General features: G+C 41.5%; 2 protein-coding genes and 1 long non-coding RNA gene across 8 annotated transcripts in view; 1 reads left to right on the plus strand and 2 right to left on the minus strand.

The window, feature by feature from the left end:
* LOC125287749 (NACHT, LRR and PYD domains-containing protein 3-like) overlaps positions 1-21,955 on the plus strand; it is a 100,172-nt gene that overhangs the window by 16,234 nt on the left and 61,983 nt on the right. For 2 of the 4 annotated variants that reach the window (XM_048233752.1, XM_048233755.1), the window contains exons 1-3: positions 370-636; positions 1,430-1,588; positions 13,616-15,481. In XM_048233752.1, the coding sequence (XP_048089709.1) occupies positions 446-636; positions 1,430-1,588; positions 13,616-15,481 (2,216 nt within the window). In that variant the 5' untranslated portion in view covers positions 370-445. Of the gene's footprint in view, positions 1-369; positions 637-1,429; positions 1,589-13,615; positions 15,482-21,955 lie in introns of those variants that run through there. The other 2 variants (XM_048233753.1, XM_048233754.1) reach the window with 2 other exon arrangements.
* Positions 6,272-10,349, minus strand: LOC125287764 (nuclear apoptosis-inducing factor 1-like). Of its 3 annotated transcripts, XR_007192406.1 has the most exons (3): positions 9,453-10,349; positions 6,649-6,838; positions 6,272-6,449 (listed from the first exon to the last, which is right to left on the minus strand). XR_007192406.1 is itself a non-coding variant. In XM_048233787.1 (2 exons), the coding sequence occupies exons 1-2, from the start codon at positions 9,817-9,819 to the stop codon at positions 6,786-6,788; spliced, it is 420 nt and encodes a 139-aa protein (XP_048089744.1). In that variant the 5' UTR covers positions 9,820-10,340; the 3' UTR covers positions 6,463-6,785. The 3 variants fall into 3 exon arrangements, 1 of the variants encoding a protein (XP_048089744.1); XM_048233787.1 differs by lacking the exon at positions 6,272-6,449 and having other exon boundaries at positions 6,463-6,838; positions 9,453-10,340; XR_007192407.1 differs by lacking the exons at positions 6,272-6,449; positions 6,649-6,838 and adding an exon at positions 8,894-8,980.
* On the minus strand, positions 11,695-13,027 carry LOC125287770. Its single transcript, XR_007192408.1, has 3 exons — positions 12,596-13,027; positions 12,427-12,499; positions 11,695-11,985 (listed from the first exon to the last, which is right to left on the minus strand). It is a non-coding gene; the product is annotated as an uncharacterized LOC125287770 (long non-coding RNA).

A 21,955-nucleotide genomic window follows, 5' to 3' on the forward strand; every position in this document is an offset into this window, starting at 1 on the left:
TAGTGTTGGAGTGGAGGTTTGGATGTGACTAAGACACTAGTGTTGGAGTGGAGGTTTTGGATGTGACTAGAAGACAGGAAGTGAAGGAACATAATTGTCTATGTGTATTTTACATCTGTTTTTTTATGATATGCATGATTTTCTTCTTTTATCTTAAATTGCATCTCCTCTCCTCTTCTCTTCTCTTCCTCTCTATAAGTTGGTTAGTAATGCAGTTGGTTTGTCTCTGTTTTGGGTGCTGGAGGGATTTGAATATGGGATCAGTGGCTGAATGCTAAACATCCCCATTCTCCTGTCCTCCCCTCAGCTGTTCTCTCATCCTCTTATTTTCTCCTTTCACCCTCTCCTCCCTCCTTTTTGCTTCTCTCTCCCTCTGTTTTAATCTCTCTCTCTCTCTCCTTATCTCTCTATCTATCTCTCTTTCTCTCTCTCAACTGACAGACAGATGCACACCATACTTGAGCTGATTATTACATGCACATACTATACCGCTAACCTGTGTGTGTGTATTGATCAGTGGGGTCTTTCTGAGGGAGATGTGAGGACACTCACCTTTTTAGTGTCATGTTGTGTTAACAGTGTCCAGCAGGGGGCGTCAGGCACAGACGAGATGCAGAGGGACTCTCTAGAACACAGGTGAGATCATGGATCAGGACATTCTGTCAGGCAGTCTCCAAAACCCTCTACAAAACACCTCTGCTCGGTCAGATTTAATTATGTTGATTTCAGAAGCCCACTAGAACCAGGGATGGTCCGATACTGATACTGGCACTGTGAGCCCATATACTCGTACTCATGAAAAATCACCAATACCATCCACCGATATTGGCATTGGGGATCGGGCCGATACTGGGCCCATATATTCATACTCGTAATCACCAATACCACCCAACCGATGCCACCTCATTACACCGTTGCCCCTAAATCATAGTAGCTTAGCTGCTGCTCTTAAAGGGACATTGGGTCATATATGTAGTAGAATAGTAGCATAAATTTCTAATTTGGTCCAAGAAAAGGCAGAAAATGACTTTTTAGTGCTTGTGGATTGCAGACAACAATCCCCATAGTGCATTGCAATACTCAGCTCCGCAGGCCACTCCCACTGTCGAACGCAATGGTTGAACTCCCCCCATCAATCTATTAACCAAGGATCGAGCGTTGACTCCACTCTACGCTACCTGGAAATCATTTCACACAAATTCTAGTGAAGAGTTAGTTTGCTATCTCATTAGTGAATTACTCCTCAAAATGCAAAATGGTGTGCACTTGCATGGTACCGGGATGTTCAGCCAGCACAAGTAAAATACACAAAGTACGTTTTCATAGATTACCCAAAGAGTTGGAGCAAAAAGTAGCTACGGGCTATCATTAACCCGAAGTTCGGAGAGGACACAGCCATTGAAGCACTAAAACATATGATGGTGTGCAGTCTACATTTCAAGCCAGAAGACTTCGAACCCAACCCCTTAGGAGTGAAGAGACCCGCGCTTGTGAAAACCGCAATTCCGTCGATATTTACCTTGCCAGATGATGTCGACGAACAGTCAGGAACTTCTGGAACTAGCAGTGCTATCGCATTTGCCTGGAGGTAAGGTTCTTTCTGACTCGACTCTACTTCTCGACTGAGAACACACACTGATATAGTCGTCTGCTGTAAAGCAGCACATCTCATATGATTTGGCTGTTTACAAAGTAAATATCTTGTATGTTTTGGTCGCTTGCTGTTCTAAATTAGAACTTCTAATGTGTCTGCCTCGCTAACTCCACTCGTCAGCAATGAGAGAGCAAAGTTAGCAATGTAAAGTTAGACACTTTGCTATACGTTCTATATAAGTTTGCTATTAGCGATGTAAATCCACCATGTTTTACCGCGTACATATTGTGTGAGAAATCACCACTGTATTCAATGGCCAATAGCGTAAAAAATGCATAAGTCACCTTGACTAAATCTGCTTTGGCAGCAATCAGTAAACAAGCTGTGCGGCAGTAGCACTAGTACTCTCTCACATACTTGCTCTCACTCGACCCACACACTTCTCCACCGTGGGATAGTGGGAAAGGTAATTTCGATCTCTTTGTATGTCTTGACATGTGAAGAAATTGACAATAAAGCAGACTTTGACTTTGACACACTAAAGGAGCCACACCACTTTTACACTCTCTACAGTCTAGGGTGATGGGTGATCATGTTTTTTGTGAGAGACTGCAAAATAGTCTAATTTGTTTAATTTAAGGTCTCATTTCATCGTTTTTTCATTAATTTTGCCATGGTATTGCTCTAGTATTAGTAAATGCCCTGTGAGCCGGTTTTGGTGAAAAAAAAATGACCTCGCCTCTGATTGGCTAACAGTACTGTGACGCTCCCTCCTGTGCGTCCTCATCCAATTCTACCAGAGAATGTCTGCCTTTGCTCCATATTCAATTAAAACCTAAGTCAAAACTGTTGCACAAAATGTCTTCGGAGATACAAACTTATGTGTTTGATCCTGAATCCGAGGAGGAAGAAGAACCGTCTCCTGATTGTTTATCGGTGAACGTTGGTTTAATAGAATGGTAGCAATTGCATGTCAGCTTAAATTTTCTCCTAAAAGAGGTAAACGTTTGTGGCAATCGTCATCTTGCTTTCAAGTAATAAACAGTTGGAAACGTTTTAAAATAAAGATTTATTTCTTTACACACTCAAAAGTCTTTGCAATCTTCCTAGTAGATATTTTACTTCACAGCACAGGTTATAAGCACCGCTAAATGCATTTCAGCCACTGACCTAGCCTGGAATTGCAGCAGAATGCCTACAGAAGCAGAGAATATGTGCTGCAAGGAGACTTCTCCGGCAATGAGGACTATGGCTTTGATAGCCTACATTGGCAGAGGTTAGCCTACTCAAGTTGTTTTCTGTCACGTATGACCCTTAGGAAAAAGTACTATAGGAAACTTATAGTATTTTGGGACTAAATATTATAATAATCTGATAGGAATTAGGGCTGGGACAACAAGTCGACGCAAAAAATACGTCTACGCAAAATATGCGCGTCGATTCATTAAGCATAATGTGTACCGCTAAATATTTTGAATTTTACACCTTCAGTGTTTCCCATACGTTGACTAATCTGTGGCTGGGGGCCACGAAATCATTGAGCTGTGCTTTTTACGCACGCAGCCTTTCCTTGCCCCGGCCACTCTCTCTTGTAACGAGCCCGCTGCTCCGCCTCTGCATGTGCATTTAACAAAATATTCGCGATTGTTGTTGCAACATAGAAGCATTGCATAGAACACGGTGGGCTAAATTGCTATTAAATCCGCTTAGCATCGTGACCATGCTGCGCAAATTTGTTCAAAACTGCTGCATTAAAGTTAACTCTGCTAAGGTCTCATCACAACATAGTCTACATCGAGGAGACCAAACTAAGTTAAGTTATGCAATCAAGCAGTATCTCAAAGCTAACGTTAGAATACTATTCAGATGTCAAGTTTAGCATGCTTACTTACATCTGCTTGTCAATTTCGTTACTCATGTAGGGCTCATTTTATTGACTCTGAATGTTTGCAAAATCCCAATGTAAATGGAAAAGTGTTTTCCAAGACTCAAAAGTGCTTGTCCCAAGGAGAAGTAGGCTACGAACCGTTATTTGAACTAACTACGTTATGAATTGCATTCACACATCATCAGCGTTTTAACGGTGTTAATGTTAATTGCAGGGATTCCCTCACGAACGTCGTCTTAAAGTGGCAGGCACTCAATTAGACCTACTGAACTGAACTGAATGCTACCTCTGACTAAGAATGCATTACTTTGCACTTATATAGTCTTTTATTTTAGAATCTTAAGAGCAATAAACATATATTCCAGGAATTCATGTTTTTTTCATTCAGATATGTAAATCAACATGTATAAGTTGCTATTAGTCAATTAATGGGGAGATAATCGAAATCGAATCGGACTGAAAAAATGAATCGTTAGATTAATCGATGCATCGAAAAAATAATCGCTAGATTAATCGTTTAAAAAATAATCGTTTATCCCAGCCCTAATAGGAATACTATAGTATTTTGGGACATACTATAGAGGTACTATAAGACTACTATAGAAAAACTATAGCGGCTATAGGATATTATAGATCTATATCGACCTCCCAATTTTTAAAGGGTGCAAAGCGCCTGCGTCCAGGCAGATCATTGTGCGCTCCATCTTGGGACCTCCCTCTAGTGTTAAGATCTTTGACTGTGGCTCCGTATGAACCTTTGGAGCGGTCGGAGCTGAAATATCTGACTCATAAGATGGTGTTTCTCTTAGCCATGTGTTCTGCTAAGAGGGTGAGCGAACTGCATGCCTTGTCTGTGAGTGCAGAATGCGTGAGGTGGAAACCGTAGGATATGGGCGTGTCTCTCTGGCCTAACCCCCTTTTTCTACCTAAGGTGTTGACCCCTCAATCAGTTAACCAGGCTATTGAACTGGAGGCATTCCATCCTGAGCTGGTTGACCAGTCGGAGTTGGCTCCTGATTCATTGTGCCCGGTTAGGGCTCTGGGGCCTCATTACAGAAACTTCCTAACTCTGAAATCCTATCCTAACTTAAGTTAGGAAGGCATTTAGGGGTTTTGGTATTACAGAAGCAGGTTTCCTAACTTAACTTAGGATGAGATCCTATCTTATCTTAAGATAGGAATTTAGCCATTACAGAATCATCCTAAGTTAGGAAATTCCTAACTTAGGATGCCTAAATTAGGTTGCCATTCACCCTGTCCTAAATCAAAATAACTGTCACTAACTGAAAAAAATATGGCAGCAGCACTGCTTGTAGGTATCTTTGACAATGAAGATGAACACATTAACAGAAATGTAATGGCAGAAAGGCTACTTAGACCGCATAATGATGTGTTAAATTTTCCAGACCGTGTTTTAATTTCATTTTATCGTCTGCCAAGACATTTAATTTTGAATTTGGTGGAAGAACTACGTCCAGTTCTGGAGAGGCCTACAAGGAGACATGGAGACTTGCCAGTGCTTGTGCAGGTAACAAATGCTCTGCGTTTTTTTGCCAAGGGTGACTTCCAGACTGAGGTTGCAAGCCTGTCTTCGGTGTCACAGCCGTGTATTTCACGCAACCTCATGGAAGTCACCAAAGCCATCTGCAATCTGGCACCAAATTATATTCAGTTTCCGCGTGGAGAAGAGCTTCTGCAGATAAAGGAGGAGTTTTTACAACTGAGTGGACTGCCAGGGGTAGTTGGGCTTATTGATGGGTCACTTTTTCCAATCAAAGCTCCAAGTGGCCCAAGTGAGCCGGCATACGTGTGCCGTAAAGGATACCATGCCATAAACGTTCAGGCCATAGGGGACCAAAATATGGTTATACGGCATTTGTTGGCAAAGTGGCCTGGATCCATCCATGATTCATTCATATTCAACACCAGGTAGGTCCTTGACACTAACATAAATTATTGTTTTACAGACTTCATTATAGGCTTCACTCAAATACTATTTAAAATATGAAATGTGCCCATTTACAGTGATATCAATGCTTACCTGGGTGAGGGCAGGGCAAGTGGATGGCTTTTAGGAGACTCGGGATACCCCTTGAAACCCTACCTAATGACACCGGTCATGAATGAGCAGACAGAGGCAGAGAGGAAGTATAATGTGGCACACAAAAGGTGCCGTAGCCGTCAGGAGAGGCTTTATGGTATATGGAAAGGAAGGTGAGACATACTGCTTTGATGCATTCAATAGTGTAGATAAGGAGTGTGTAGTAACCCTGAAGAAGAAGCTAGTGTTAAACTATACACTTCAAAAGCAATGTAGCAAATGTATAAGTTTAATATGATTTAATATTAATATGGACTATAACATCATACCAAAAATTAAAGCCTGTTACCATGATGGCAATACAAACTAACTGGTTAATTGGTGCAGTGCTGGTTAATTTATGTTGTTGTAGATGGAGATGCCATGATAAGAGTGGGGGATATCTTCAGTATTCCCCTGAGAGAGTGGTGATGTTTGTGAAGGCCACTGCTGTGCTGCACAACATATGCAGGATGGCTAATCTCCCAGACCCTGAAAACATCCCGGTTGAAGATGTGGAGGAAGGCCATGATGGCATAGGCCTACATGATGGTGCACAGACTGGCAGAACTGCCAGAAACAACTTAATTGCACATTATTTTACAAGATAATTAAAGATAAAATATTGCAGTTTGATTTAAAATATTTATTTTTGACAATATTAAATAAATACATTTAAACATGTAAATAATTTTTTTTTATAGTTCAGAGAGATCGACAATGTTGTTCCCTCGATTTTTTTAAATACTCCTTCATAAATTCGAATTTTTCTTTTTCCAATTGCAGTCTCTCCTTATCAATATTTACTTTTTCTCTCATTACCAGCAGCTTCTCCTTCTCCAACTCCAGAAGCTCCTCTTGTAGGCCTATGTGCTTCTTCTTTTTAGCTGTAGAGAAGAATTAAAAACTGAATGTTAGATTCAGAATCTAGGCACCTTTCCTTGAACAGCATAGACTAAACGGGACATTACAGTACATACCTTAACTGTTCATATGGAGTAGCATACAGTTGAGACAGCATCATTGTAAAAATGCACCTCATAGCCTATTTATTTTAAATTACCATCAACGTTGAATTCGACTTACCAGGTGATGGGATGACAATTGCTTGTGGCAGATTCATAGTGTCACACTCTGAATCCATCAGCGTTAATATGACCCTTCTCGATTCAGGGTCAGACGATGTCGACTGACACACCTCGCCACTTCTCTGCTCACACAGCTCATCCAGTCCAGAGCTGGGGATGAAGCTGGCATGAAAACAGCGAGAGCCAACCTGTCCCGTGGCATCAAGGAAGCAAAAAAGGAATACACTCACAAGATAACCACCCACTTCAAAGACAGCAGGAACGCACAAAGCCTATGGCAGGGCATTCAGGCCCTCACGGACTACAAGCCCGCGCCACAGAGCTGTGAGAGCAACATCCCTCTGCTCAACAACCTGAACCGCTTCTTTGCTCGCTTTGAAGCACAAAACAGCACCTGCCCACAGAAGACCCATCCCCCTCTACATGAGCAGCCCCTGTGCCTCTCTGCCGACAGCGTGAAGAGGACACTTGCTGCCATCAACACCCGTAAGGCAACAGGTCCAGACAACATCCCAGGTCGCGGCGCTGAAGGACTGTGCAGGGGAGCTTAAGGATGTCTTCACAGACATCTTTAACACTTCCCTGAAGCAAGCCATCGTCCCATCATGTTTCAAAGCTGCCACCATCATACCTGTGCCGAAGAAAACTGCTCCATCCTGCTTCAATGACTACCGCCCTGTGGCACTGACACCCATCATCATGAAGTGCTTTGAGCGGCTTGTCATGTCACATATCAAAGCCATTCTCCCCCCCACCCTGGACCCCTTCCAGTTTGCATACCGAGCCAAGCGGTCTACAGAGGATGCAATCTGCTCTGCCCTCCACCCAGCCCCTCACCCACCTGGAAAAAAGAGACTCATATGTGAGATTGCTGTTTATAGACTTCAGTTCTGCATTCAACACCATAATACCACAACAACTCATCTGCAAACTTGACAAACTGGGACTCAGTACCTACCTCTGCAACTGGCTACTGGACTTCCTCTGTCAGAGGCCCCAAGTAGTATGCGTGTTGGCAACAATACCTCAAGCAGCATCACACTGAGCACAGGGGCCCCCAAGGCTGCGTGCTCAGTCCGCTGCTCTTCACCCTGCTGACGCGATGACTGCACTGCAACCTACAGCAACAATCACATAGTGAAATTTGCTGGACGACACAACTCTGGTGGGTCTCATCACCAAGGCGGCGAGACTCAATACAGGTTGGAGGTCGACCATCTGACCACGTGGTGGAGGGACAACAACCTCCTGCTGAACGTCAGCAAGACCAAAGAGATTGTTGTTGACTTCGGAGAGGTCACACCCAACACCTGCCACTGACCATCGACGGTGCTGTGGTGGAGAGAGCGAGCAGCACCAAATTCCTGGGGGTGCACATCAGTGAAGACCTCTCCTGGACCACCAACACTGCATCACTGGCGAAGAGAGCTCAGCGCCGCCTGTACTTCCTGCGGAAACTCAGGTGAGCAAGTGCTCCACCAGCCATCATGACCACATTCTACCGAGGCACCATCGAGAGCATCCTCTCCAGCTGTATCGCTGTGTGGGGCGGAAGCTGCACTGAATACAACAGGAAAGCCCTGCAGCGCATAGTGAACACAGCTGGAAGGATTATTGGTGCTTCACTCCCCTCCCTGAAGGACATTTACACCACCCACCTCACCCGCAAGGCGACCAAAATTGTGAGTGATGCAAGTCACCCCGCTCACAATCTGTTTGATCTACTGCCCTCTGGGAAGAGGTACAGAAGCCTGCGCTCCCGCACTACCAGACTCACCAACAGCTTCATACACCAAACCGTGGGATGCTGAACTCTATCCCTCCTCCCCCCCCCTCCACCCTCAGCTACATAACATCCTGGACATTGGACCCAAAATGGCCGCCTGCACTACCTCCACTTGCACACTTGCACACTTTACAACTGGTGTTGTCCTGAAACACAACACTTCTGCTGCTCTTACATAACTTGCACCACTATGCCACTTTCTTCTTACTTAGGTCAAACAGAACTACCCAAGCCTTTTATTGGCCTGAATTTGCACTAGTATTTTTATTGACTGTCTATGCACAATTTCAACCACATTTTGCTGCTCTTATTTTTTCATTATTATATGTGCCCTCTTATTTACTTATTTACTTACTTTTTTGTTTACTTGAATGTTATGTTTGTCTGTGGACCTAAATTGGTAAAATATGTCTTGTCTTCACCGTGGGATAGTGAGAAACGTAATTTCGATCTCTTTGTATGTCTGGAACATGTGAAGAAATTGACAATAAAGCTGACTTTGACTTTGACTTTGACAGTCCCACCTCCGTGCCGGTTGCAATGCCTATGATACACAAATTATTTCACGTTAGGGAGTTGTCAGCGTTGGCTTTTCTTTTGCTGTCTACATAGCTCTAGGCCTACATAGACTGTATTTTGTCTGGTTGACACAAGTAACATGTAGCTTCTGGTGGCCCTATTCTAGGGTTACTATGTAGCCACTCCTCCAGGTAGCCGGTACGCTGCTACATTTTAGATTATCATCGTTAACGTTACATCGTAGCACTAGCTAGCTGACGTCTGTAGCCTGCTACACCGCCCCCAAAATGTAGACACACTGACACTAGTTGACATTAGTTCATACCAATTATGAGGTCCACTCTTTAGGTATATGCCCAACCTAAACTTAGCGCTAGCGTTCTTGTCGTTTAGACATGATATGTCTTACTGAAGACAAACTTTAATAACATTAGTTGCGATTGCCAAGCTAGTAGCTGGCTAATTTGCGATGGAAGCTAGTGCTGAAATCAACTTACCTTCGGTGTAAACTTGACCCATGACGGCCAGGATCTTCTCCTCCAGTGAGGTTAGGGGCTTCACTTCGGGCAAACCAGCCCCTGTCTTTGCTTGGTCCCTCCTTTGTAAGACCCCCCTGATCTTAGCATCACTTGCTAGAGAGGACCACTTTTTCTTTGTACTCTCCACCGTCCTCAGCATCCCACAAACTGCTGAGACAGAGTCCGCCACCTCTTTCCAGTGTCTATCTTTAGACTGCGACGTTACGGTCATTGAAAATTTCCCGAACAATAAATGTTTCCTGTCTTCCACCGCCTGAACTAATGCCTCCAACTCGTCTTGGCTGAAATTAAAAGCCCTCCTCTTCTTATCAGCTGGACCTGCCATGACCGTAGCTTGCTGTTTCGTTTAGGCTTTCGTTAGGCTTTAACGTTAACTTTTAAGCTCATTTGTCGTTACAGTTAAGCGTTCTATCAGTCTCGTGCACATTCTAAGTGCAGAAAAAGACATAAACTGTTGATAGCCGTCGAAAAATCAGATTGATAGAACATTTAGGATTTTCCTAAATAAAGATAAGATAGGAAGCCACATATAAGATAGGAAACGGACATTAGGTTAGGCACTGCTTCTGTAATAGGAAGTTAGGATTTTTCCTATCTTTGGTTTCCTAACTTAAATTAGGATGAGCAGTTAGGATTCTTTCTGTAATGAGGCCCCTGAAGTCTTATCTTGAGCACACCAGGCAGCAGAGGCAAACTCACAGATGTTTGTGTGCTATGGAGGTTGACAGTCTGGCCAGCCAGTGTCCAAGCAGCGCCTATCTCACTGACTGGTGGACACCATCTCTCATGCTTATTCTGGACAAGGTTTTCCAATCCCAGAGGGTCTGGTGGCTCACTCCACGCGCAGCATGGCCACGTCCTGGGCTGCTTTGAAGGGAGTTGCTATTTATGATATATGTGCTGCCGCGTCCTGGAGTACTCCTTGTACCTTTGCCAGGTTTTATCGGGTTAACGTGACCTCTAGTACTGTTGGCTCCACTGTTCTTAGAGTTACTTCTGAGCAGATGGGCCCCTTGTGACACTATTGGTACTAGGCATCCACAGTAAGACCGTGGTGACGGTCTGAGGGAGGTCGATATAGATCGTAAGTTATGTCCATAACTATTGATCTATGAGACCGACCGATTACCGTCACCATCTCTTGTCACTCGGGACGAATGCGAGGCGTTCCAGGCACGAGGAAGAGGCGTCCGGTAACACATGCTGCGGGTTCAGCCTCCAGAGGTCAGTCACATGACATTGTTGACATTATGATCTCGGAACAGGTGCCAGGATGGCATCATTCACAGTAAGACCGTGGTGACGGTCATCGGTCAGTCTCATAGATCCATAGTTATGGACATAACTTACGTTATTAGTACTTCTATAGTATGTCCCAAAATACTTTTACCAATTTTCCCTGTGGCGTCACACAGAAGGGCTTTTTCTGATTCGCTTGTTTTTTTGTGTATTTTCTTTCATTGGCTAATGTGGGTGTAACCTGCACGACAGGGTAATGGCCTATACTTTTGCAGGGACAATATATAGTCTAATATCTAGGTTCACTGGATATTGGTGTAGGTTTTTACTAGACCAGATTCTAGTACTCACCCCAAAGACAACACACGCACTCGTGGATAAAGTTTATAATAAAAATATATAGTTTATTTCACAGGTCAAAGTCATTCAATTCAGTTTAAGTTATTTCAATATCAATATTGATATTGATATTGTTGCTCTTGGGTGCTCCTTGTTGGTGCCCCCCACCCAATCCCAATCCTCCCCCACCTTTTTTATGCAGCCCTTGCCACTTAATCTACTAAACCCCTCTTCTACTGCACTTTTACCCCATTAATGCACAAATAGGCTGACACCAGACATAATTTCACTGCATTTCTTACTTCCAGTAACTATATGCATGTGACAATAAACTTCCTTGTACCTTGTATTAAAAGAGATGTATTATGTTATATCTGTTTACTATTCTATTATACTATTTTATATGTTCTATTCTAATATTCTATTTATTGTATTTATATATCCATGTACTACTTTATATTTTTGTTCTATTTAATATCTAAGTCTAATTGTATTTTCCTTTTTGAATACTATTAATATATTATCCTAACCTTATACTATATTACCTTACATTACTATAATATCTTGTCTTATATTTATTATCCAATATTATTATATACTATAAATTAAACAAAATAAAAACCCAACCCAAAACAAAATGTGAGTGCACTCAAGAAAATAATAAAGAAAAGAAAATAAATGAAAAGGGGAAATGGTTCAGTCCAACTTGTGCAAAGTGCAATGTCCAGATCCTACCACAATCACAAGGGTAAGGGGATGTGTAGCCTAACAGGCAGTCCAAAAGGAAGGGGCAAGTTGATGTAGATGGTGACGACGGTGAATCCAAATCCAGGACGATGAGGGAAATCCAGAAGGTATCCAAGAGTTCCAGGGCAAGGCAACAGGATTTGTTCGGGGTACAACAAAAACCAGTCTGCACAAAATTGTACAGATTTCTTATTCATTTCAATCTCTATCATAACAATAACACAAAATACTAAATATAACTAATTTCTGAGTTTGATTAACAACAGCAGCATATTGCTGTAGGAGCAGTCTAATAAATGTCATTGCAGCCAGGCTGCATGACAGACAGCCAGCGTTATTAAATCTGTCCACATCTAGCTTGGTTGCTATGGCTTCCGTGGACGCCATGTAGCCTGAGTCGGCGGCTAACGGCAACCGGAGCTTACAGTTCTTTTAACAAGCACATTATTATTTTAAATTGTCTAAAATTCATACATTAAATAAACTCTATGGTTGATCTATAGATCGGGTGTCCTGACTGGTTTTAAATGTCTAGCAATTAAATCGGAATTACCGATACAATTTTAGCTGGGCTAGCTTAGGTTTCAAGTGTTCAAGTCTTGCTCACCAGGATTCCAGTACCATGTACAAAATACAAGGGAAGAGTCTTCTTTCTTCATTTATTTTCAAAGGGTGATCATCTGTTTTCGGGTAAAATTAATATGTACTAAATAATTGGCTCTGATTACATAGTACATGCAAATCTGTTCAGCGTTCAGCTGTGACTTGCGACTCACCAAAGCTTTGTGCGGGGGAAAGAGGATCTTTATATTGTTTTCCAATGTTCGTTTTTAAGTATCCAAGTGTCCGTAGTTCCAAGTATCTATTATGATTTCGAAGTCGTCCGTATTTTAAATCTTCTCAATCTTTCTCTCCGTCTCTCATCAGACGTAGTGCTACTTCTTCTTCATTTACCGATTGACGGTTTTCTGTTGTTGTTTTTTAACATTTGTCTCGTGTTGTTTTTTAACATTTGTCTCGTGCACGCATCTAGGGGCTACCAGGGAATTTTGCGCATCATAATGGGAAGTGGCAATTCATTGGGTTACACGGGCAATGGGGTAGAAGATCATTTTCACGTGCAGCATGCATGCAACTTGGAGTGAGCTATAGTATTTCAAAAGGAACAAGTATTAAACGGTTTCTCGGGGAATGAGACCTTTAAGATGCGGAGACAGTGCCAGTGTGGAGGCTGTGTTTTAGACATAATTTTGGTTTTAAAATATCCTGCTATTTTATATTTTATTTGATATTCATTCATTTTAGGCTTATTGTAACAACCATGAAACATGTTCCAATTCATCGCAATTTTATGCTAGTTATTTTGTGGCAGAAATATCAATATTGGTGCTTGTTATCAGCAAGTACACAAATGTTCATCCCTACGAATGGCTCTTTTGAACAGTGCATTCATTGTTACTGTAACTTAATGACATGTATTCTGTTTATGTGTTATATGTCAAGAACCCGTATGTCTTAATATGAGTCAAATAATCTCTACTGTCTGCCAGCCCCCTGCAAACCATCTCTCCATGTATGTCAGTGTGTGTTATAGCCTAAAATCCCTGCACGTTCACATTATGTTCCTATTGAGAAAATTACATTACAGTATGAGCCTTTTTACATTACATTACTTTAATAATATTAAATGAATTCATATACATGTACATTCTGAATCTAGCAGGGCTAATGTAGGAATATTGTGATGATACTTTGTTAACAACAGAGATGTATTTGTGATTCTGTCATTGATCCAGATGGACACCAGAGGAGGCAGAGGTCCATGAGAAATTCAGATCCACATTGAAGAGCACGTTTCAGCATCTGGTTGAGGGAATATCTAATCAGGGAGAATCCAGACTCCTCCAAGAGATCTACACAGATCTCCACATCACAGAGGGAGGAGGAGGGGTCAATGATGAACATGAGGTCAGACAGATAGAGAGAGCATCCTGGAGAGAAGCAGCACGAGGCAGATCAATCGAATGCAGTAACATCTTTAAACCCTTATTGGACGATGAACAATCTGAGTCTGATGATACATCTGATGAATGTGATGAAGCGTCTGATAAATCTGATCACAGACAACACAAACCCATCAGAACAGTGCTGACAAAGGGAGTGGCGGGCATTGGGAAAACAGTCTCTGTGCAGAAGTTCATCCTGGACTGGACTGAAGGAAAAAACAATCAAGATGTCCACTTCATATTTCCTCTTCCTTTCCGAGAGTTGAACCTGATGAAGAACAAGAAACTCAGTCTGGTGAAGCTTATTCAACACTTTTTTCCAGAAATTAAAGATTCAAAAATCTTCACCAGTTCAGAGCACAGAGTCATGTTCATCTTTGATGGTCTGGATGAGTGTCGACTTCCTCTAGATTTCCATTCCAAGCTGAGTTGTTGTGATGTGACAGAGCCAGTCTTAGTTAACGTGCTGCTGACAAACCTCATCAAGAGGAATCTGCTTCCCTCTGCTCTCCTTTGGATCACCACCCGGCCAGCAGCAGCCAGTCAGATCCCTCCTGAGTGTGTGGACCAGGTGACAGAAATAAGGGGATTCAATGACCCACAGAAAGAGGAGTACTTTAGGAAGAGAGTCTGTGATGAAAACCTCGCCAACAGAACCATCACACACCTAAAGTCATCCAGGAGCCTCTACATCATGTGCCACATTCCGGTCTTCTGCTGGATTTCAGCCACTGTGGTAGAGAGAACATCATTTGAATCAGAAAACATAGAAATGCCAAGAACTCTCACTCAAATGTACACTCACTTCCTGATCATTCAGACAAGCCTGAAAAAAGCCAAGTACACAGAGAGAAAAGAGACAGATGAAGAGATAATTTTCAAACTGGGGAAACTGGCTTTCCAACAGCTGAAGGAAGGGAATCTGATCTTCTATGAGGAAGACCTGGGAGAGTGTGACATTGATGTCACAGAAGCATCAGTGTACTCAGGAGTGTGTACTCAGATCTTCAGAGAGGAGTCTGGGGTGTACCAAGGGAAGGTGTTCAGCTTTGTGCATCTGAGCATTCAAGAGTTTCTTGCAGCTTTATATGTGTTCCTCTGCTTTGAAAACAGAGAGAGAAGCATGACTGACCAACATCAAACCTCTCAGCTCTCTGCCCTATTCAGAGCTGCAACATTGCATGACCTACACAAGACTGCAGTGGACCTGGCCTTACAGAGTGAGAATGGACACCTGGACCTTTTCCTCCGCTTCCTTTTGGGCCTGTCACTGGAGTCCAATCAGAATCTCTTAATGCACCTACTGCCACAGACAATAAGTCATAAACAGAGCTCAGAGCAAACAGTCCAGTATATCAAACAGAAGATCAGAGATCAAAGTAATTCAGGCAGAAGGATCAACCTGTTCTACTGTCTGAATGAACTGAATCACCATTCTGTAGTGGAGAAGATTGACAGGAGCTCAGGAACTCTGTTTGTAGACACACTCATACCAGGAGAGTGGGAGACTAGGAGATTTACATTTAAGATTCCAGAGGAGCAGCTGGATGAGTTTGACCTGCAGAAGTACATAAAGACACCAGAGACTGATCAGACTGAACTCCTCAGTCCAGATGAAGTTCTTCAGAGGCTGGTTCCAGTGGTCACATCAGCACTGTAAGTAAACCTGTAATCTGGGACATTGTGTGTGCAGGACACCCTATGATCAGGGCCTCCACAATGAATATCCTGTCATCCCAAATGCGACACTAGTAATGAGTTTAGAGCTAATTAAGTGTACTTGCAAAGCAGCACACTTATTTTTCTTCTTAAGTTTTATTATTATTAAGTGTGCTTGCAAAGCAGCACACTTATTGTTCTTATTAAGTTGTATTGTTTTTCCCGTCTCCCTAATTTTTTGTCAACCCTAGCGCCTAGGCCCTTTGAGACAGAGACACCGTTCCAACTTTAAAACGTCCGGTCAGTACCGGTGTAAGTTGGTCGCGAAGATGACGTCAGGTGGGCGTGCCATCATTTGGCAAACCACCCACAGGTATTTGGTAACTATCACCTTTCACATTTGCAGTTGTACTACTACCACAATGCCTTCCAAGTATACACAATGTCTCTGGGCAGCCTTGCCCAATCATGAAATCCTTGCTCAGCCTTTGCACAATGGGTATGGACTTACGAACTGAAATGGTAAGGAGAACATTAGCTATTTATTGTTGACGTAGTACAGTTATTTTCACATTGACGGTATTCAAATTAAATTTTTCATTATTGTTAAATATCATGATGGGAGAGTATTATTAAAAATGTTACAAGTATGCAAATGCATATGTTTATGGGCATTTAGGTTTTGTTGTAAAGACATGCAAGGCATTCTGGGCCATGTAATGAACAGTGGTCGGCAGCACTCCATACGTATTAATATGAATAGGTGTTTCTGTAAACCTAGGGACAATAAACAGTTATATATACAGTTATAAACAAATAAAAATCTCTGTTACAAAAACAAACTGTTAATCGCTCATTGAAGAGGGAACTATGATAAAAAGATTGTTTTCCTAAAAGCATGGAGTTGACGAAAGAATAAGCAGGAAATGTCACGTTAATGTTCAATAGCCTACATCTGAACGCTAGGTGGCAACGTTGTATTACATTTCACTAAATGCGGGAATTAGTGTGAGCTTCACAAGTAAGGAAGGTGCAAATATTATGTAATTTATCATGGGAAATTATTGGAAATGTTATTTCTTGTTTATTCTAATTGCAAACCACACACATCCATTCGTAATCACATGTACACTTTTAATACCTGGAAGACTCTCATTTTGTTTATTTGATGTTGCCTAGCAAAGCTGGGAACGGCCTTCAAAGCAAAGATTCTAGAACAGAGCTTCAGAGAGACACGTTTTGAGTTCGTGGCCAAGTACCTAAAATATCGGTTTCCATGTGTATGTACTGGATGGTGTGCGTCCTTTATGATAAATTACATAATATTTGCACCTTCCTTACTTAAGCTCACACCGTATTTAGTGAAATGTGATACAACGTTGCCACCTAGTGTTCAGATGTAGGCTGTTTAAGATTAACGTGGCATTTCCTGCTTATTCTTTTGTCAACACCATGCTTTTAGGAAAACAATCTTTTTATCATAGTTTCCTCTTCAATGAGCGATTACCAGCTCGTTTTTGTAACAGAGATAGCTGTTTATTGTCCCTAGGTTTACAGAAACACCTATTCATATTAATACGTAGCCTATGGAGTGCTGCCGACCACTGTTCATTACATGGCCCAGAATGCCTTGCATGTCTTTACAACAAAACACAGTAAAACCTAAATGCCCGTAAACATATGCATTTGCATAGTTGTAACGTTTTTAATAATACTCTCCCATCATGATATTTAACAATAATGAAAAATTTAATTTGAAAACCGTCAATGTGAAAATAACTGTACTACATCAGCAATAAATAGCTAATGTTCTCCTTGCCATTTCAGTTCGTAAGTCCATACTATCCCATGGCAGAGCAAGGATGTCATGATTGGGCAAGGCTGCCCACTTTGTGGCTGCCAAGAGACATTGTGCATACTAGGAAGGCATTGTGATAGCAGTACAACTGCAAATGGGAAAGGTAATAGTTACCAAATATGGATGGGTGGTTTGCCAAATCATGGAAACTCTTGGAATGTTTTCTTTTTTTTTTTTTTTAGCTTATGCACCCTCACATTGGACTCCCGAAGTTCAAATACAAAATTTGGTATCGATATGTGACAGTGTTCCTGAGATATGGACGACTTCCTGTTTCGAGCCGCCCGCCCGATTTCGTTTGACTGTGACGGGCAAACGCTTTTGAAAATCAAAAATCCTTCTGGTAACTTTTGTGAGGCTTGGTCCAAGGATAATGTACGTCATGTTTTGTGGCGTTCGGACCAAATTTGTGACCTGTGAAAATTTAGTTTCGCTTTCTGTTCAATCCAATATGGCGGACGAACGACACGCCCACCTGACGTCATCTTCGCGAGCAACTTACACCGGTACTTACCGGACGTTTTAAAGTTGGAACGGTGTCTCTGTCTCAAAGGGCCTAGGCGCTAGAGCTAAAAAATTACAAAAAATTAGGGAGACTGGAAAAATAAAACTTAAGAACAATAAGTGTGCTGCTTTGCAAGCACACTTAATAATAATAAAACTTAAGAAGAACAATAAGTGTGCTGCATTGCAAGCAAGCACACTTAATGAGTCATGTTGTAGTGGTCAACATAAATGTGCCCCTTCTGTTATTAGAATTCTAAGCGGAGATTTAACATCATTAATTTCTTGTGTGGCTAGAAGTTAGCTAGCTATGTCATAGAGATGTTGCTGTATGGGATTTATGTTGCTTAGCGTAATGCCATGGTCATTAACTTCGTCACTTGTAACTTTAGGACTCCTATTTTTTTTTTTCTAAGAGTAATTCAGGAAGAATTTTAGCCCTAAAAGTAGCACCTGAGTCTGTGACAGCTTAAAAGAAGTTGCGAGGACTCCTAACTCACTAATCTAGTCGCAATGTTTTGAAATGCGTCTACAGGAGCTTCCAATCGCAAGGGAACAATGTTGCATTTTAGGCATAACTAAGGGATGCATTAACACCACCACCAACAACCAAAACTAGCCTACTCATTGTCAACATGTACATTAAATGTAATGTTTCATTTTGAATCAAATTAAAATGTTCTCCTCTTTGCAAACATAGGCATATGGTGACAGATTCATTTAATAATGTTGCTGCGTGAATCACGGTAAGCACGAATGAAGTGGCCACTTCTTAATGGGACTCACTGTATGGAAGTAGGCTAAGTAAAATAGAGATGTTTCAAATAAAATAACTTAATCAGAATTCTAGGATATGCCCGCTTGACAACGGCAGAGATAGAACTGGCCTTTGGCCATAGCAACCATCCATTTAGAACGACTGGCCTTCATAGTAACCAAAGATCTTCGCTGTGATGCATGTATACATGTAATGTGATGCAAAGTATAGAAAGGGGATGAAATATACAGAGACAAGAAATATAGTGCAATGTAGACAGTAGTATACAGTTGATTTACAGAAGGTGGTTGTTAGGGTTGCGCAGGAGGACCCAAGTGCAAAACTCAACCAGGCAGAATTACAGACAAAACAGAATTTACTTTTAACACAAACTTTACATTTAAAGACTTTCTTACTTACATATGGGACTTTGACTAGACAAACAGAGAGACAATCCGACAAGGAACAGAGAAACAGGAGAGTAGAAATACACATACCAATTAACAGAAAGACAGAGGACTGTACGAAACCAACGAGACAATAACAGGGAACCGGTGAGGAGGCAGAAATGGAGGGAAAACAAAAGACAGGAAGCACAGACCAAATAAGGAGATGGGGTGGAGACAAAGACAGGTGACGGGCAGGTAAACACAAAGCACATGGGGAATAGGCAAAAACAAACACAGGACAATACACAAAATGGCCACCAGGGTGGCACAAACTCAACGGTCCGGGCCAGATCCTGACAGTGGTTTAGAGTAATATGAAGTATTCCTTTATTCCTTTATTCTGAGATACATCTGAGATACAGATGCTCTCAAAACAATCCCAGGCTCTCAAAATAATCCCTAACAGACATAAGGTCTTTATAGAGCAAATCCATATAGATTATTTGTCAAATAAACCAGTAAAGCATAATTAGGGGATGGAATATATAACATTCACACTCATAGCTCATATTTTTAAAAAATAAATCAGTGAAAAAGTATCCTGACAAACAAGCAGCATTTTAATGCCTTGGTCATATTTCATCATTTCAATTCTTCTGTAGGTTACCTGATAGCCCAGTTTGAGAGGCACAAGACACGTGACATTATTTATTTTTGCAGCCAATCACTGCTGTCGTTCTATTTTATTGATTTGATCTTAGTCATAGAAGCTAAATTCGAAGGCAGGCCACAGGTAAAATCCAACGAACCGCATTCACCCCGCATGTCAATAGTTTAATAGCCCTCTCCTAGAGGTTTTTAGATGCTCCAACACTGAAAGGCACTATTAGAATGCTTGGATCAAGCCAGGTTCAGCATAGCGTATGCCACTGTCTGCTCACGTTGCTGACCGGACCAGGGCAAGCACACTTTCGCAGTTCCCGCCGGAAATGCAGTCTAGTTTTTAGTTTAAATTTAGTTTTGTTTGTGATGTTTGGTGTTGAGATTTGCAACAGTAAAGGGGTCATTCCACGTCAATTCAACCAGGGCTCACGCACTTAGGTCTCAAAAAATTCTGACAACATTATCTGGTGTACCTATGTTTCCCAGGAGACACACTGTAAAATTACTCTTATGCAAGATCAACACTTTCCAAGATACAGCCAGTTTTACAGGGGAGGGGGGTGTCGATTTTGTTCGGCCTCTTTTTTTTTGTCAAAGTTCACAAGCCCACAACGCAAGAACTAAACTATGTAGGAGGCTCAAATTTTGCATGCTGGTACATCAATAGGAATAGTATGTAGCAAAATTGTCACGTTTGGTCTGGATGATCCTGTATGGTCATAGCTGTCCCTCAAAGTTGATCAAAATTTTATTGGAGTTTTTGGCTGGGCTCTGTTTAGGCCTTCAGAAGACATATTTGTACTCATTTGTAAATCATTTTGGTTCTCATTTTCAGAGCACCCACACACCTTGTGGGAATATGCAAAGATTTTTTTTATATTTTTTTCTTTATTCTCCATGATCCGTTCTTTTTTAAAAAAAGAACACCAATTTGACTTGTCTTATGCAAATCTTTCTTTTTTACTTTTTTACTTTTATCAATACAGGAGACAGAGTTTAATAATAATCCCATATTAAATGGTAAAAACAATCGCAAAATCATTCAGCCCTATAGAGCACCCACCCACCTATATGTCTGACACTCACAGAATATTTGTTCCTGCCATTAAAATATAAGTTGTATAAAGCCATGGTCCTCCACTTACGATACAACATTATTGTCATTCAGGACTGAAATTCTTTTTGCATCCCTGGGCAGGTCGTTTAAGAAAAAACGACCAATGGACATAATGAAACATTACCTCACATTAAATAAACACACAGGAAAAAAAAAACAAAGCAGACATGTATAACAAAAAAAACATACACAAAAATAAAGTCATGGAGACATGTAGCCCTGAATAAATATTGCATTGGATTTTAATTTAGTTGTTTTCACAATAGGATAGATTGATGTATAAAAGAGTTTTTAAGTCTTTTAAGAAGAAACTCTAGTGTCTGTTAGAGTGCACAATCTGATATTCTGGGCTCTATCTTGCACTCCAGCGCAATTTACTTTGTATACTCGTGCTTTTGCATTGAGTGCATATTGGAATTTTCCCTCCACACATCTGTACTGTAAATTAGCGAATTCAATTGCGGCCACGGGGGCGGTCCAGCGAAAAGAGGGGGCATGTTCTGGCGCAAACATTCCCTGTTGATATTTTGCAGTTTCAGAAAACAATTCTGCCACAGACCAGGAACATCCTGGTCTAAAGTCAGTGGTGCAAATTCAGGTGGTATTTTAAGGGCGCATGCATGGCCACAGGCCTGCAGGAATTAATGCTATGCACACCGATCTACAGACACCCTGTGCAGAGATGGAAACATTCAAAACCTTGATAATATTTGTCCATTTCCCGGTTTTGTTCGTGCATATTCGTCACCTAAAAAGTAGCCTATATAGTGCAATATCTTTACAACAACAACGCCTAATTACGACCCATTCATTTGGACAACTATTACAGCCCTATAAAGGCTAACATTATCTTAGTTTTGTTCCAATTTACTTGTGTATGGCTTTAAACATTGTATGCGCTTTAACATCAGCCTAAGCATTATTCCAGCTCCGCTAAGGTTTTGACAAGCACCACAATTTTGCCTACCTTGTTGTAGCCCATCTGAAATAACTCCAAGCTTTGCTATGTTCCCTCCATCCTTTCGTTGTTTTATATCCTTGATGGCCGTGAAGTCTTGAGTGAATTAGCTTAAATCAGCTTATTATGTGCTGTTAACCAGCAACCATAGATAGACTTAGTCAAAAAAAGCAGGAAGTAGCCTTCTGTAGTTGCTGCGTCCATTCATTGTTATTCTCGCTCCTG

Source organism: Alosa alosa, chromosome 22, assembly GCF_017589495.1.
Source record: "Alosa alosa isolate M-15738 ecotype Scorff River chromosome 22, AALO_Geno_1.1, whole genome shotgun sequence".
Lineage (NCBI taxonomy): Eukaryota > Metazoa > Chordata > Actinopteri > Clupeiformes > Clupeidae > Alosa > Alosa alosa.

What these genes read in the sequence shown, in the direction of transcription:
- LOC125287764 (XM_048233787.1), bottom strand. Translation starts at nt 9,819, where the DNA reads ATGGCAGGTCCAGCTGATAAGAAGAGGAGGGCTTTTAATTTCAGCCAA. An exon ending in GGGTCAAGTTTACACCGAAG is followed by an intron (nt 6,839 to 9,452) that starts GTAAGTTGATTT and finishes GCCACGGGACAG; the next exon opens with GTTGGCTCTCGCTGTTTTCA.